A 15,610-nucleotide genomic window follows, 5' to 3' on the forward strand; every position below is an offset into this window, starting at 1 on the left:
GCTTACACAAGCATATTTGCCACGAGACAGACACGCTTCACCCACACACAACCTTAATATCATAGTCCTATGTCAGCCTTCCCAACACTACACTCAGCTCGCTTCACCATGTTCATGAGCATCATCTACTATTTATATATGCACCTACACAAAAAGTTAGTAAAATTCCCACTCACTTACTTGAATTAACTGCAAGTAAGAGCAGCACCTGCTATTAAGAAACTTATCTCTCATTGAGAATATAAACAGCACTGAAAACACTAATGTAACACTCTTCCCACCCTGCAAATGCTTTGCCCAGTGTAAGAATACAAACACTACTCAAGAACACTCAAGAATGTTTTTTCGACTTCCTTGAAAAAACACAAACACATGCTTCCCCCAATCCCTGCCACCCTTTCTCCAGTACTCACCAATGGTAGCTCTAATAAGAGAGGAAGCATCCCCTATGTTGTTAAGACATTCCTGCTTAATGAACTCAGCAACAGGTTGGGGGAAGCTCTGGTAATGAGCCTTCACATTATTTTTCAGGATCAGACCACTCAGAGAACGAGTTGGCTCATCTGTTTAGAAAGATTTTGGAGAAAAGAAATTAATTCTCTAAAACCCAATATACTGTACACAGGAAGGTACAAAAACCAACAACCCCACAGTAATAATGGTGACCTAAGAAGAGATGCAGGGGGGAAATGAGGATCACTAGATATTCCTTGATTATCATGAACTGAAACAGTAATGCAATCATTCGATAGGATTTTACTCGTGAACTCAACAAGCGTTATGCATTTTTTTTCATCCTACATACTGTGGTTCCTTAGCATTTTTAGAACTGTATATGAATACAAATAATGCTCCACTTTGTTGCAATCAATTTTTTATGATCCTCATTTGTTGACACCTGGATATGATGCAGGTATGCTATTTCTATTCAGACACACTCCCAGTAGCGCTCTTATATCCCCCTTGCCAAAGTGAGTTGCAATGGGATGCTTCTGTAGGACCTGTTCCTCCTAAAATCCAGCAGTGGGGAGACTCTGGGCCATAGGCCTATTTAGGCCTTCACCATTTGGCCCAAGAGGACCTTTGCCAAGCCACATCAGGTGTGGGCAGGAAGACACATCTGGGCCAAAAGGTAACTTGCAGGCACCGCCCATCAGCTCATCCAAAGTACCTACAAAGCCTTGTGCACAATCCTGTCTATCAGCTAACTGACAGGAGCTTACAGAGCATAGGATATGTAGTGATCCAAATAATTTCATTTCTTTGGGCATGGCTAAAAAGCAGTTAAAAACTGGACACCTCTGGTCATCATAGAAACAGAGCACCTTTATCTTTATCTACAAGGTCCCTCACTGGTCATCTGTGTGTTTACAATGGGCTTGCATTCCTACCCTCCTGTGCAGACCCTTTCAATACACACACACACACACACACACACCCAAAACCAAACTTACATATTAATCCTTACATTCTTTCTGCACCCCCTCCCACCAAAAGAAAGCAGTATAATCTACATTGTAAAAAAAGACGAATATTATCAATGTCTGATAAGCAGTAGCTGGCAAAATTCTGACAGTTGAATTCCTTGCTAGAATTTGACTCACTTTTCATAGCAAGGCAGAACAGAGAACAAAAACAATTACTAGTTCAGCACCAAAGGGAAAGGGAACCCTTTTCAACCTCTACACCAGATAGTACTTTCTGAAGCAAAACAGGTATCAATCAAGCAAATACATTATTCTGCTATAATTCTAAATTAGCAGTTAAATCCTTGATATTATACAATAAAGGCAAGATACCACATTTTTCTCAAACTTTCACTGTGACAGATGTAATGGACATACCCTCAGATTTCAGTCGTGTCAATACAAATATCAAGTAGTTATTGAAATCAGGAAACTGGTTCAGCTGCTTCAGTTTCTGTAACATTTGTTAAAGAATCAATTCTTAAAATTTTCTACTAATAAAGGATTTTCAAGACTCTACACATAATGATTTTACTGATTTTTCAAATGTTCTTATGCTAAAAATGCTGGACTCGACTCTTCTCATACAATACTGACCCAATATAGTTTCCAAGACTAAGGCACCTATTCCTGATCACATTCCCAAACATATAATTTAAGGATAGACATTTGTTTATCTCACAATTTACTTCTGATTGTTTTACTAGATATAACATGGCTTATTGTTTCCTGCTCCCTTTGCAGTTCATGAGAAATGTTTTCTCTTATGCCACTTTCTATGGCAACTTTGATTATTCAAGGATACATCTTGAACAATACGCTGTGTTGCTGTGTTTGGAGACTGGGAGTCTTTGAGTAACTGAAGTACTTGCTGGAGGCCCTGTTCATCTGGCTGCCAGTCCATGATGGGAAGCTGCCTATCTGTAGAATGATAAAGAATAATATAGTATATTAACATGACAGCAGAGCTACACTTCAACTCATTGTCTTATGACTGCAAACATCACCAAACTAAGACGCAAAACTGCATGTTGTACACATCTTCACTTGTAATCAAAATTCAAGTAACCTAGGTAATCAGCCAGATGGCAAATTGGTATTTGAGGCCCACAAACACAGGATTCATTTAGATCCATAACTCTGTGAGGTGGACAAGATGGAGAGACAGTGATTTGCACAAACATCATAGATGGAGTAATTTCCCATGTACCAGAAAAAACTTGTCCACTATACAATATTGAACATGGACTTCACATGCATAAGTTGATATACTTCTCCACAAGCACAAATGAGACGGCTTAAGCAGTGTTAGAAAGTGATATATTATAGCTAGGAGCTAAATGGCAGCTTAAACCTAGGCTATGGGCGCAAAAACGGAATGTCTGGGCACACTTTTTATAACAATACAAAGCTGAAAATAAATGAACTGCAGCTAACATATTTCACATGGTCTGGTCCAGAGAGTAGCTGGAAGCGGGGTGGCAGAAAAAGGTCTTCCTTTCATTGCACTCTGCAGTTTTAATCTGAAATCTTAGGCACAGTACTGCACCCAGAGCTTAGAAACTGCTTACACTAATGAAATTCCCTGTCGCAAAAGGCGCCTAGAACAATGGGAGTTTTGAACACTGTGCTTAAGACAATATAAATGAAAACATCTAAAAATAAGTTTTACCGAAAAAAATATGCAATAGAGCAAGGTCCTTAGAAAGTGCTAGAAAACCCATTTTTGGCAGCATAGTCAAGATCTATATATGACTCATCAGAGAGCATCCATAGAACATGGGAGGAACTTGCTCAAGGCTCTCCCCTATGGCATTATATAGTAGACAGGTTTCACTGAAATAAATGAAAGATATTATACCTAAAGATAGCAAAGGACGTTGATGTGAGGGATGACTTTGTTTGATATTAGTAATCACACATGTATCATACTACAGTATATAATGCCTAGTTGTTACCCATTTGTTGCATGCAATTCTGACAACTTCCGGCAATGTTCTGCTTCTAAGACATATTTTCTAAGGTCTAAATATGCTATTTTGTATCAAGCAAAATGTTTTTCCTCAAATAGTTCACCTATTATTGTTTTGATTTCCACATGAAATGTAACTGCACAACTTCCACAAGCATCCACTTAATAAGGCCTTTGACAAAACACTGCACAATCCAGTACCTATAACTGAGCCTTTGTGACTGTTCAAAATGTATTAGAAGTTGAGTGCTCCACACCTATTACACTCAAGTGTGAGAGTACTCACCTCCCTTTAAAAAAATCCAGTTGATAACCAGAAACTACCCGCCCATCCATACCAATCATTTTGTAAGCTTTTCACTCCCCTCTCTCCAGCACATCTATTCCAATTTTGATTTTTTGAAGGAGTGAACAGCTATGATCAACAAGCAGGGCCATTTTGCTTCCATTACATTGGGACTGGACAACCTCTTAATACTTCAGAATGAGGGCATGAAATAGGACCGTGCAACGACTCCACACAGTTGGGGAGACACGTGCTTACAGCAAGGAAATGGAGTACTGTACAAGGTATCAGGCGAGAGCCAAAAAGAGCCGAGCCAAAATGCGGGACTCTCCAGCACATCTATTCCAATTCCAGATTGTAGCCTTATATTCCGTCATCTCAGAGATGTAAATATTAGAGGTGACAGATCAACCAACAGTTTCTAATCACCAAACGGAGGGCCTTCCCACCTCCCGCCCATGCTTAAGAGGCTGTGTGCTTTTAAGTACCAGCTGCCTTCTGGGTGGGGACGAAACGTATAATGGGAGATGGTTGGTTGATGCCCTGTTTGAGCTTTCTAGTCGCTTTTAAGAACAAGGCGCTGGGCTGGAGGGACCTTTGGTCTGGTCCGCCTGGGCTCTTTCTGTTTAAGCGCGTGCCGGGCGACCAGTTCTTCGGCGAGGCTCTCCTGGCTCCCGCCTTGGGCTCTGCAGCACCACCTCCCACACAGAGGAAGCGTAAGCGCAGCTGCCCAGGGCCCCGCTGACCACCGCGGAAGCCCTCACGCCCCTCCCTCAAAGCCATGTTGGGCCGGAGCAGCCCAGCAGCTTAGCCAGCAACGTCTCGCCCCAATCAGATCAGGCCCGGCCAACTCGGTTCCCCCCGCCCGCCTCGCCGCCCACGACCGGGCCATTTCAGATTCCGCCCCTCTTCCGCCCTGCCTCCTCAACCGCTGGGCGACCTAACCCCCGCCAGCCAGCCAGCCACCCGCCCAAGCCCGGCTCCTTGAAGGCTTCGCCTTCGCGAAATCCCTGCCTAGGCCGAAGCCGGGGGAGCCTCGCGCCATCCCCTCACACGCCCGCTCACGGCGCGCCCCAACCACCGAGCTTCCCACGCGCGCCCAGGGAACCCCGGCGCTGTACCTGCCCGGTTCCCGCGTGCCCAGGTTCAGGCCGCGGCTTCGGCGCCGAAGGAGGGAAGAAGGAGGTGGGGGGCGGCAAGACGAACGCGACACGCGGGCGATGAGCCGGGCCGGCCGCCGTCTCTGCCACTCACGTGACTAAGACCAACAAAAAAAAGAAAGAAAAAGGGGAGGAGCAGTGGACCCGCTCGCGCACGTCTATAGACGAGGGCAAAGCAAGCACGTCACGTGGCTCAGGAGAAAGGGCGGTAGCCACGCCCTCTCCTCCCTCCGTCCGCTAGTCCGGATGGAAGCGCGGCGCCTTGAGGCAGGCGGCTGACGTCACGTCGCGCAACCTAACCTGGCCGCTGATGAAGCGCTACAAAACCAGACGGCGGGAGGCTTGATTATGTCGCCCAGCCGCACGTTGTCACCCCGAACAGATTTCGTTTCGCTTGTTTTTTCTCCCGGCGCAAACTTCCGTTGGCTGAGAGAAAACTAAGAGCTTCTACCTAAAAACGCAAGCAAGCAGGTCTTTTTCAAAGAGCCACCGGGCGCCTTTCCGTGCTCAGTGTAGCAGGCGGTGTCACTGAAGGGAAAAAGGAGTTCAAGCGGCCGCTGGGCGCGGGAGGCTGTCCCCGCCCCCGTGGCCGGGCTGGCGCCTCTAGCCTGACCCGGACTCCGAGCCGGGCGGGGAGGCGCCGCGTTTTGTCGGTACAAGAAATAAGAGCGGGGCGCTTCTGGAGTCTTGTGGATGCATATTTCTGGAGGAGGGGGCGGAGGCGTGCCCATTACGTTCTACGGAGCATATGCAGTGCTATCTTCAAATAATGTTGGCAGAGAAACGTAAGAAGATTACAGGGTTGGGAGCGATCAAACAAACCACACGGGGAGCAACCCCGTGCAAGCAACAGATCATGGCCGCCTGCTCAAAGATGGACAAACCCCGTGGTAGGGGGCTTCAGGGCACCCGCGTAGCCAGGATTTTTGTTAGCGGGGGGAACCTCAGTTAGCTATGTATTTTTATTCATTTGTGGGGGCAGCTGCTCCCCCCTGCCCCCCCCGGCTACGCCCATGCTTCAGGGGCAAATCCTTGCTTCCAAATAGGCTACCGGGCTGTCACATTTGCCGACAGCTTCATTATAAACTAATCTTGTTTGTATAAGATATGACAATGCTTAGGGCTAGGCTTTTCGATTGCCACATGTATGGTGCTCTTTTATTGCATATATGTTTCTTGTACAGTACATGAAATACCTGGTAACTGTCCATGCATGGGCTGCTATGGAGAGATATATCAGGCTGATGATTCTGTGTTATGGGATTATTATTATATTTGTTAGTCTCCCTATCTTTCCCAGGGCAACCCAAAGTGACTACAGTCATACCTCGGGTTACGAACGCTGCAGGTTGCGCGTTTTTGGGTTGCGGACTGCATCAAACCCGGAAGTATCGGAACGGGTTACTTCTGGGTTTTGGTGCTCGCACATGTGCAGAAGCACTGAATCACGTCACGTGTGTGCGCAGATGCGGCGCTGCAGGTTGCAAATGCTGCAGGTTGCGAACGTGCCTCCTGCATGGATCACGTTCGCAACTCGAGGTATGGGTTAAACCACAGAGCCTAGGGCTTGCTGATCAGAGGCGGTTTGAATCCCCGCAACAGGGTGAGCTCCCGTTACTTGGTCCCTGCTCCTGCTAACCTAGCAGTTTGAAAGTATGCCAAAAAGTGCAAGTAGATAAATAGGTACTGCTCCAGTGGGAAGGTAAATGGCGTTTCTGTGTGCTGTTCTGGTTCGCCAGAAGCAGCTTAGTATTGCTGGCCATATGACCCGGAAGCTGTACACTGGCTCCCTTGGCCAGTAAACTGAGATGAGCGCCACAACCCCAGAGTCGTCCGCGACTGGACCTAATGGTCAGGGGTCCCTTTACCTTTATATACACACACACACTAAAACCAAGAAGAAAAATACATTAAATACTTCCCACCTACTTTTAAAAGGCCACAGATAGTTAAAGGCCAAATACAGATAGGTAGCCGTGTTGGTCTGCCATAGTCAAAATAAAAAAATTCCTTGCTACTGGACACGATGCACACGAAAGCTCATACCAAGAACTAACTTAGTTGGTCTTTAAGGTGCTACTGGAAGGAATTTTTTTTATTTTAAAGGCCAAAGGTCATGCTACTCCCATAGTCTGCTCTGGAAAACCCACCAGAGCAGATTTTGAGAGCACATGCTATTTACTTCCGACATAATGTAGATCGCAACCGAAACATGAAAATTAGTAATTAGATGGATAGTTATGGACTATGCTGCGCATAGAAATGTTCAGATTTAATTAAAGCTAAGCTGTAATACCGTTTGAATGTGCTTCTTTTGTTTATCGCTCGAAGGAGCTCGGAAACGACCGTGCCTATCGGAATGTCAGTTTACCTTTCCGTCTATTTGCCGCTGCTACGCCCTATCCCTCCGCGGTCGGGTTGCTTCACACTGCGCAAGCGCGGAGATCCAGTGTTTAGGACTACATTTCCCGATAAGACTTGCGACACGCCGCTCCTCCCCTGCGCCCCCTCCCATTCCGGAGCTGGGGGAGGGAGGTTGCCCGGGCCGGACCCGGCAGCGGCCCCGAGCGGGCGGGCTCGGGCGAGCATGGGGGGCTGCCTTTCCTCGCAGGCGGCCGATGACCTGTCGCTGCTCAACGACTCTACCGGCGATGGGGCGAGCCTTGGGCCTGGGGATCCGTCTCCACCGCCCATCCCTGTCCCGCCGCCCCCCTACCAGGTAGCGGGTCGGGGGTTGCGGGGCGGAGGGCGAAAGGGGGGCTGTGGGGCGGGTTCCCCCAGGCCTCGCCAACTGCGGTGCTGGGCGTCGGGGCCAGCCCTGGGTAGCCTACGGGGTTCTGCTACGCAAGGGAGTAGGAAGCCGACATATGGGGCGAGGAAATTCGGGTGGCATTTTAGGGGGTGGGCAGGGGTCGGGTATTGGCTTCGGGTTCTTGGGGTAAATAGGGCGGGGTGAGCTGGAACAGTAGCTATAGAAAGAAACTGGGATAACAGATTAGGGTGGAGACCCCCGACCTCATCCAGGTATGCTAAGGAGACACAAGAATGGGGCTTGATGCCCTCTCGCCCTACAGTCACCTGGAGAGTGGATGTTACTGGGGTGAGTTAAGCCCAGTATTGACTTGGGAATGGATGTACAATGTTGAGCAGGAGACAGAACAGTGTCAAGCACAGAAAGATAATCAATATTTTTGCATTGGCATTAGTATTAGTATTGCCCTTTAACCTTTGGACTGTGGTGTGTGAGTCTGAGGTCATGGGTCAAGGTACTCTCAAAAAGCTATGGAAACGTGAGTTGTGTGACTAGGGCTGTGGTCGTGGTGGGCATTCAGGGCGAAGAACTCAAAGTCACAAGTCAGCTATAGAAGATAAGAACTGGGGAACAGAAATAGTGCAGTGTGATTTATAAGAACTGAACAGTGGATCTGAAGTGAGGAGACCCAAATTCATGCTGAGCTGTGAACTGCTCCACATGATGAAGTATACAACATATAATGTAGAATGTAAATGTGACAGGACCTGCTTTGAAGTACAGGCATCATACAGGTATGTTTGTCGGTGGGCCAAGATTGACTGCAGCCCCACAAATTGTATGTTTGGTGGCAAATCTGGGTTAATGTGAGAAGTAGCTCTCAATTAGCAGTACAGTACGGAACATAACCAATCAATTACTAAATAGGCTTGGTTGAAAATAAATGTTTAGACTCCAAGCTATCTTATGCTAGGTGTGCTTTCAACCATCCTGACAAATCTTTAGAAGATGTTGAGTTCCAAGCTGTGGTAACCAGGAATGCAGAGTCAGATTTCATAACACCACTATCTCTTTCTGCAGAAAAATGACATAGAACATGCATGATTGTTTTGTCTTGTCCATTTCAACAGTTGTCCTGTGTGCCTTTGATATTTGCTTTCCCATGTCTGAGGTTTATTGTGGATCAGCTGCATGTTTCTCTGGCATTTTTGCAAGCTGCCATACCTGCAGAGTAGCATTCTCCAATGTGGGGACAGACAGTCTATGGAAGAAGAATTAGGAAAGACTGAGGGAAATTCTGGTGGTTTCATCCTGTTTGAAACCTGGGGAAGATAAAGGCAGCACAAACTTAGTTTAAAACGGTGGCTAGAACAAAACATCAGGATTCCATATCTCAAAGAACCAGAGTGGATCTTGGGAAGATGGCTGTTAGAATGTGTGGGGAATTTATTCACATTAATTTCAGAAACTCTTTGGGCTACCTCCTGAAACATATAGGCAGCAGATTAGACAAATGAAAAACCTGCTTCACACACACAAAAATCCCTACACTATTATATTATAGATTGCTTTCTAAAGGAAATAAATGATAAACACACTGAGGAACTTCCATATTTAAGAAGAGTGTACCACAGATGATTGGATAATGTTTACTAACAACACAGAATGGATGTTACCATCATGTTCTGCTTCTGAACTTCTTTAGCTTTTGACTGGCCACTTTTAGACAAAATGCTGAATTAGGTAGACTATTGATTTCAGCCAGCACTGCAATTCTTGTGTCCCAAATCTTGATTGGGGCAGTGTTCCTAACAATTATCATCTGCTTTAGAGACCAGTAATTTAATGCATGTCTATGGGGGCAACTTGCAGTTTGCTAAAATGTCTTCATTTTAAATGCAGTGGCTTGGGAGCAAGGGCATTCTGCTGCATGAAAGCAATTGGGGGCATGGGCATTCCAAGCTAACAGTATATTATTGGACCACTGTCTCACAATAAATGTTTGTCTAGATACATCCCAAAATAGAGGAGCAAGAGATGGATCTGATTGTTTTATGGTGAGTTAATTAGTTCTGCAAGGATCCCAACACCAGAGTCCAGAGAGCAGACAGAAGGGCTTCTTATGCATCTGCAAATGATGCGCTTGCTGTTTAGTTAGTTAGCAATTGCTGGCTCACTCCCCTGTAAAAACTTAAAATGCCAATCAGAAACATGATAGCACCATGATTTAGCCCATCTGGTGTACTACAGAGTAGATATTATCTGACAGTTTCAGCTTGCATATGCCGAAAAGTTAAGTATGTAAATGTAGGAGCCTGCAGGGTTATTTAGTTTTGCCACATTTGTGGAAATATGTTGAATAACTAGCTCTACTGGAGTAATGTAGGGGTCTGTGAAGAAAGAATAGTTGATGGCTGAATTGCTGTATGTTGAGTGTGGGTTTATCTCCATTTGATTACTGGCTGGTTACAAGAGTAGCAATCATTCAGCCACTCTGTCTTCTGCATTTCTAGGAACATGCACCAATTCCAGTATATCACCCAACGCCCAGCCAGGCACGTCTTGCCACACAACTAACAGAAGAGGAGCAGATCCGTATAGCTCAGAGGATTGGGCTGATTCAACATCTTCCCAAAGGAATATTTGATCCAGGCACAGAGCCATCGGAAAAGAAAATCAAAGAGTATGTTTGCCATGTGCAATGCTTTGTGTTTATCCAGTTCACTGAGACTATTTGCTAGTAGATGCATATATGGCCTTTATATCCCACTGACAGTGTGTAGCAATTCCCTTTCCAAAATGGAATATGGGTATATTGTACTGTCCAATTCTTGGTTTTTAAAAATGATGACTTTAGGCATAAAAAGGTTGACTATCCCTGGTCTGATTCCTGGTCAATCACTACCAGTTCAGACCGCATTACTTTACATTTATTTGCTCGTTCCCTCAGTTTTGGAGAAGTTCTTTTAGAGCTTTTCACAATCCCTTTATGATTTAACCACCCTGAACAACTTAGTGTCATGAGCAAACTTGGCCACCTAACTGGTCTAGCTTGGTTTTTTTTAATAAAAAAAAAGTACAGGTCCCAATACTAATTCTTGTGGGACTCCACTTTCTGTCTGCTTTAGTAAGGTTTGTTCTTCTATATGCTTGGTCATTTTATCCTTAACAATACTCTCTACCAGTTTTTTCAGGACAGGTGTTAAGCTACCCAGCCTGTAATTTCTAGGATTCCCCCTGAATCCCATTTTAAAAGTTAGTGTCACATTGGCTACTTTCGTCTTCAGGTGTGGAGGTTGATCTTTGGGACAATATGTTGGGATACTGCCAGGGAGATAACGTCCATCTGAGCCCCCAAGCCGGCTGCCGGACGTCCATCGACCTCCCGTAGTTACGCAGTTACGCAGTATCAGCAATTAGGGGCACAAAGCCTTAGAAATAGATAGGCTGCATTCCTAGGCTGGTGCACCCTCTTTCAGCAGAAAACACAGCCAGAAAGCTTGCACCGCAGAAGAGCATAAGAGCATATTTATGCTGTAAAGTCTGCAAAAAAATGCATATTTACAGACTTTATTTAGCGTTGAACAGAACAAAGAAAAACATGACCGTTCTGAGTCAGCGTCTCTGTCCGACTGAGAAATCGAAAGGAAACATCAAACATAAACATCCTGTGAACAGGACATGCGCAGACTCTGTGACTCACAAGCCTGCTCCCTTTTAAGGTGGAACGGAAATATCCTAACACAATATACAGTGGTACCTCAGGTTACAGACGTTTCAGGTTACAGATGCTTCAGGTTACAGACTCCGCTAACCCAGAAATAATACCTTGGGTTAAGAACTTTGCTTCAGGATGAGAACAGAAATTGTGTGGTGGCGGGAGGCCCAATTAGCTAAAGTGATACCTCAGGTTAAGAACAGTTTCAGGTTAAGAACAGACCTCTGGAACGAATTAAGTTCTTAACCCGAGGTACCACTGTACATATTTTTATTAAGTCAGAAACTTCATATTTGAGTTGAGATTTCTTGAGTAGATTCAGACCCCAATTTGCCTCAATTCCTCAGACTTAATACAAAAGTTAATTTAGGCAAAAGTTAGTTCCCCACCATCATTTTTCCAACAGAGCAATATTTTCCCCAACTATATAACACAAGGTGAAATTAACATGCATCATATTTAAAGTGAAATATTGTTCTCTTCAGCCTCTGCATCCATCTAACCTTAAAGAGTTCTTTGCTATGAAGACAGTGTGTATTTAAAAACATCCAATAAAATGTGAATATACAGCAGCAACTTTCAGCTGGGGTAATGTCCATGTTTTGGAATAGATGTAGGTGGAGGGTCATCCTTGAACCTTGGAAGTCAGAAGCAAACTATTTAAGATAGAGTGCTCTGTGTGTAACAGGCTTGCATGCTTTCCAGCACCACAATCAGTATTGGACACTGTTAAGAATGGAATGGCGAGACTAGGTGACTTGCCAGCAAGTGGTTCTTTACTGGGATACCTGAACTTACCATGTGGTGGCAAATTGGGCGGGGAATGCGAGAGAGAAGTATTAGAAGCCGTTTTAGTGTCTTTAATAACATTTCCTTTTCTCTCTGCCCATTTCAGGTGTGTGATCTGCATGCTGGATTTTGTATACGGAGACCCCATCCGGTTCTTGCCCTGCCTGCACATCTACCACGTTCACTGCATTGACGACTGGCTGATGCGATCATTCACCTGCCCTTCTTGCATGGAGCCAGTTGACGCTGCTCTTCTGTCCTCCTACGAGACTAACTGAGGTGGCTGGGTGCCCTGCTCTTGTTAATGCTTCCAGGCTCTGGCTGTGTGGGGGGCTGGGATGTGGCACACACTTTTATTTGCACACTTCTGGGATACACCAAAGATCCTATGGCAGAGAATCTGATCCCAGGCCTTGAGGACAACACAGAACCATTCTAGCTTGGCTGGCTGTGCTAAAGGCTGACTTGTGCCATATTTGAGAATTGTAACCAGAGTAGGTGGAGACTGGGGGCGAAATGGCAAAGCAAGAATTGTCCTTTCACTCCACCCACAAATGCTGTTTTTTTCTTTTCTTTTCAAGATGATCAAGATTGTTCTTTAGGACTATTCTTACCCACATACCTGTTTAAATCCCCACTGAGTTATCAAGTACAGGCCTGGGGTGTTACATGGGAGGGGACTGCAACTCTTTGACCAAAAAGAGTTGTTTAAAGCTAACACTGGTTGCAAAGATCTTCTAATTTCAAATCCAGAAAAGGAGTTTTAGCATTGTCACATCAACTCTGGATGGTATGTGGCAGAGTCTGAAGTTTTGAGAAGTGTTTTTTTTTTTTTAAAGCATTTCTCCGTTACCCCACAAATGCTTCTTTTAACCAGGTGGGAAACAAGCGTCTTTAAAGCTTGGCCGCTATTGAAATCTTACCCGGTAGCACTTGTGCTACAATGCACAAAACAAGTCTAAGGGGTTTGTCTCAGTTCTTTGTGGGGGCAATTTGGAGCAGTGACCTTGGCAGGGAGATTTGAGCTTGATTTCTGTAGTTGGAGTCAGAGTGCTTCTGTTTAAAGGTTCATGTTTCAACCAAGAGTGAACGATACATACTTTTCACTTCCTCTCTTCTGCTTGTAAAGATTTTAAGATGCTTTTAAGGTGAAGGAGACAGAAGAGTTATTTGTTAAATAACAGCTTTTTAGTAAGTTAGTGATGAAGTACAAAAGCCTCCTCTACAGATGGTGGGTTAAGGCATTCAAGTGCACTATTGTAAAGGGTAAAGAAACTGTTTGTTTGCCCAATGTTTACTCTGTTTGCCTTACACAAAATGAAGACTCGTGTCCCATAAGAAACTGCTAGCAATTAATGCCATGCAGCAAGCCCACTATTTGGAAAGGCTTCCCTTAGTCATGCTGTTTATTGCCTTGCAAGTGGAGAGGCGTGAAAGTGCTTTTCTGATTATGCATTGTCCTTAACAAGGATCTAGCACTTGAAAGTAAAACTGATGTGTGTTGCATTCAAATGGAAATAAAATAGATTGCATATAATCCCTTGTAGAAATAAGTATTTGGGCAAAGCGGACTGCTCATATCCCTTTTCTTCCATCACTCTTTCCAGCTAAAATGAATGTCAGCAGCACTTGACAAGGAGAATTATTCTACTGGTCAATCATCAGTGTTTCTTTTCTGTACTACCTTATGTCTTTTGCAAAAGATGGACTTGGTGGTTAGTCCATTTTTGATCAGGCATAATTTTAGAGTTGCAAGGTCCATGCTGAGACTTGGGCCCTTCCTCTTTCCTTATTGTCCCAGGAAAGGAATAGCAGCAGCTGATTTCTAAGCTACATCACAAACCACTTTTCAATAGCAGGATCCCAAGGGTGGTGAGCAGAGCAACAGCTGCAGCCCAGTTCCCTAGAGAGCTTTCTTGCCTTGAAGGAACAGCAACAACTAATAAGGAGCAGTGTAGTTGTTGTCTTAAAGGGATGACAGGAGATGGGAAATGGAGTAGAGCAGTAGATAAAATTCAAACTATGTTCCTGAAGGCTGCTTCTCCTGCAGTCACATCAGGGCCTGATTTGTAGCTGGTTTGCTACAAGTTTCATGTTTACCGTTGCAACTGTCATCTGAAGTATAAAGTGAGAAATACTTTCAACACATGCTTGCACCAAATAGCAGGGGAGAGAGGAATGTAGGAGTAGAAAAATAATAAGGCAGGGATGACATTTTTAAAAACTCATTGTCTCCCCAAAGTTGGAGAGGCATCTCTAATTCAATGGTAAAGGTAAAGGGACCCCTGACCGTAAAGTCCAGTCGCGAACGACTCTGGGGTTGTGGCGCTCATCTCGCTTTACTGGCTGAGGGAGCTGGCATTTGTCCGCAGACAGCTTCTGGGTCATGTGGCCAGCATGACTAAGCTGCTTCTGGCAAACTAGAGCAGCACACAGAAACGCCGTTTACCTTCCCACTGGAGCAGTACCTATTTATCTACGTGCACTTTGACGTGCTTTCGAACTGCTAGGTTAGGAGCTGGGACCGAGCAATGGAAGCTCATCCCGTCGTGGGGATTTGAACCGCCGACCTTCTGATTGGCAGGCCCTAGGCTCTGTGGTTTAGACCACAGCGCCACCCGCGTCCAGTGAGACAGTTAAGTAATTTTAGATTCTGAACTTAATGGTCTTATGGGGGCTCCACTCTTTAGATGGTAAAGCACATTACTTACCTATTCAAAAATGTGGCAAGCCAGCTGTACTACCTTTGGGGGCTCTCCTGTTGAATAGGCCCCAAGATTCCTGCCCCAAAATCCTCCTGGGGAAGCACCACTACACTAATGAAAAGTATCAAGTACTGGTGAAGCCCTCTGCCCAAAGCTCTGAGGAGCCACCATCAGTCAGACAGTACTGAACAAGACATGCTACTAGCCTGACTGTATAAGGCAGCTTCGTATGTAAAGATGGTTCACTGTGGAGTGAGCAACAGCACCCTGAGTTCCATTTGGCCTGATACACCCACTAGCATCAATCAAAGGGATGTCTAATGCACACCTGAAGACTAGCTGGAGTGGAAACAAAGTTGTTCTGCTGGCAACTGGGTATAGGGCCTCAAGCAACTGAAAAGAGGTAAGTGATCAAAGTTCTGGCTGGGGCAATAAACCAGGTCAGTACAACATCTAGCAGAAATGATACTTTCAAATAAATTTCACAGTGCACAAAAATATACAGTATGGGTTATCTATCATTGTGTTTTGAAAAGAACAAGCAGCAACAACTAGAAATAAAGATGAATATATCATGCAACTGTTGTAACCGCAATGAATGTGAAGCTATATTTTCATACCCCAGCTATTATTAGCTCATTCTTTAACCACATATTTTCCAGAATAGTGAATGAACAGTCTATGAATCTTGACCTCTGGAAATGTTCCCTAGCAAAGTGCAATTACACCATCACCAGATGCATAAAGTTATCTTAAGCTAAA

At 44.9% G+C, this 15,610-nt stretch overlaps 2 protein-coding genes across 3 annotated transcripts in view; one reads left to right on the forward strand and one right to left on the reverse strand.

Moving 5' to 3' along the window:
- The window catches only part of TNPO2 (transportin 2), a 31,249-nt gene extending 26,175 nt beyond the window's left edge, over positions 1 to 5,074 (reverse strand). The window contains exons 1-4 of one of the 2 annotated variants that reach the window (XM_083481264.1): positions 4,846 to 5,074; positions 2,272 to 2,387; positions 1,845 to 1,920; positions 414 to 563 (exon numbers count right to left, since the gene is read on the reverse strand). In XM_083481264.1, coding sequence (XP_083337390.1) covers positions 414 to 563; positions 1,845 to 1,920; positions 2,272 to 2,370 — 325 coding nt within the window. In that variant the 5' untranslated portion in view covers positions 2,371 to 2,387; positions 4,846 to 5,074. Of the gene's footprint in view, positions 1 to 413; positions 564 to 1,844; positions 1,921 to 2,271; positions 2,388 to 4,319; positions 4,341 to 4,845 lie in introns of those variants that run through there. The other variant, XM_083481265.1, reaches the window with a different exon arrangement.
- A 2,154-nt stretch (positions 5,075 to 7,228) lies between these two features.
- LOC310696872 (RING finger protein 11-like) lies at positions 7,229 to 13,680 on the forward strand. Its single transcript, XM_083482982.1, has 3 exons — positions 7,229 to 7,603; positions 10,150 to 10,319; positions 12,250 to 13,680. The coding sequence occupies exons 1-3, from the start codon at positions 7,244 to 7,246 to the stop codon at positions 12,419 to 12,421; spliced, it is 702 nt and encodes a 233-aa protein (XP_083339108.1). The 5' UTR covers positions 7,229 to 7,243; the 3' UTR covers positions 12,422 to 13,680.
- Positions 13,681 to 15,610: the final 1,930 nt, after the last annotated feature.

The sequence above is a fragment of the Podarcis liolepis genome (genome assembly GCF_965112155.1).
Source record: "Podarcis liolepis genome assembly, chromosome: 2".
NCBI lineage: Eukaryota > Metazoa > Chordata > Lepidosauria > Squamata > Lacertidae > Podarcis > Podarcis liolepis.

Coding starts and splice junctions, on each gene's coding strand:
- LOC310696872 (XM_083482982.1), top strand. CDS start 7,244: ATGTCAGTTTACCTTTCCGTCTATTTGCCGCTGCTACGCCCTATCCCT. Junction 7,604..10,149: donor TCCCGCCGCCCCCCTACCAG/GTAGCGGGTCGG, acceptor CTGCATTTCTAG/GAACATGCACCAATTCCAGT. Junction 10,320..12,249: donor TCGGAAAAGAAAATCAAAGA/GTATGTTTGCCA, acceptor TGCCCATTTCAG/GTGTGTGATCTGCATGCTGG.